This window comes from Phalaenopsis equestris, unplaced genomic scaffold (genome assembly GCF_001263595.1).
Source record: "Phalaenopsis equestris unplaced genomic scaffold, ASM126359v1 Scaffold194583, whole genome shotgun sequence".
Classification (NCBI taxonomy): domain Eukaryota; kingdom Viridiplantae; phylum Streptophyta; class Magnoliopsida; order Asparagales; family Orchidaceae; genus Phalaenopsis; species Phalaenopsis equestris.
The window spans coordinates 1-1,171 of record NW_018214532.1 but is presented as its reverse complement, the minus strand read 5'-3'; the positions used below and the strand labels follow the sequence as shown (position 1 = coordinate 1,171).

The window sequence follows — 1,171 nt, the reverse complement described above, 5'->3', positions numbered from 1 at the left end:
CAGAATAACATACATAAATTGCATGCATATATAATTTGCATGCATATAGACTTCTTATACAATCATATTGCACAACCAGATTAAATGTCGTTATATACAGCAAGTCATATAAAAAATTTATATGCATGCAAATTTCATACAAAAAATTTTATCTTGGATGAATGATATATAATACCAGAATTGAGGTCGGTCGTACAACTGGTAAAGTTGCATGTTCCATATCGCACCCTGGGCGCTGCAAAAAGTGGCAAATTATATCCATCAACAAGACTAACATCATAGAAATCCATTTGTTGTCCTGTCCCAAGGGTGATCTCAAACAGGGTAGTCGGAGGTGCAGCACCAGCCCCGGCGCACTGCAACTTGCCACCGCAGTCTCCTGTTGCACAAAAACCGACCCCATTGCCATCAAACTCGCACCCTGTTCTCCCCCATATCCTGCCTGACCACCCTAATGGTGCTGCCAACCTTGCCGAATGACTTGGATCGAGCCTAAATCCCGTCGACAATAATTGCGATGTTCCGGCGCCAGCCAGCGTCCCAGGCCAGATTGTATACGGGCAATTGTTTGATATTATGAAGTTACAAGACACCAGGGAGTGGAATTTGAAAAACAGAAGAAAAATAAGATAAATTTTCGTCAGCATGATTGTTCTTGTAGCATATATTTGCTTATTGTATTGAGAATGAGGGATTGTCAGGATTTTAAATTGTTTCTAGGTGATGGAGAGTTTGAGAGTTAGTGGGAGGTTTGCTGTGGTGGGTCTCCTTTGTGGAAGGGCATGGAACTTTTTGTGAAGTGGGTGGCCTCAATTTGAAGTAAAAGCAATGCCTTGTTTCTTATGGGAAGAAATAGGGTAAATTTTATTGGAAGAAAGGGGCCCAGGTGGGTCCATTCTTTTCTCTGAACTTTAGCTGCAATTTTCATTTTCAGGCAGTAAATATGAGATTATATAAGTTGACACCTTGGCCTTTGGAAAAGATGATGCTTGAGAAAAACTTGTATTCTAGAGAAAAAGTGTTGTTAAATTTGTTAAGCAAATTTTATTTTGAAATGCCACCATAATAATCTACTTGAGCATGCACAAATATTAATTTATTTTAGATGAGATGACTTTGATAGCCAAATTTCAAATTATTTGAGCTCTAATTTTAACAAATTTATAGTTAA

At 38.4% G+C, this 1,171-nt stretch overlaps 1 protein-coding gene across 1 annotated transcript; it reads right to left on the bottom strand.

The window, feature by feature from the left end:
* Positions 1-175: 175 nt before the first annotated feature.
* Positions 176-824, bottom strand: LOC110034915 (thaumatin-like protein 1; the record flags this gene model as incomplete). The annotated part of the gene is made up of 1 exon (XM_020739152.1): positions 176-824. A coding segment is annotated over exon 1 (472 nt), but the record flags the coding sequence as incomplete, so codon positions are not given.
* Positions 825-1,171: the final 347 nt, after the last annotated feature.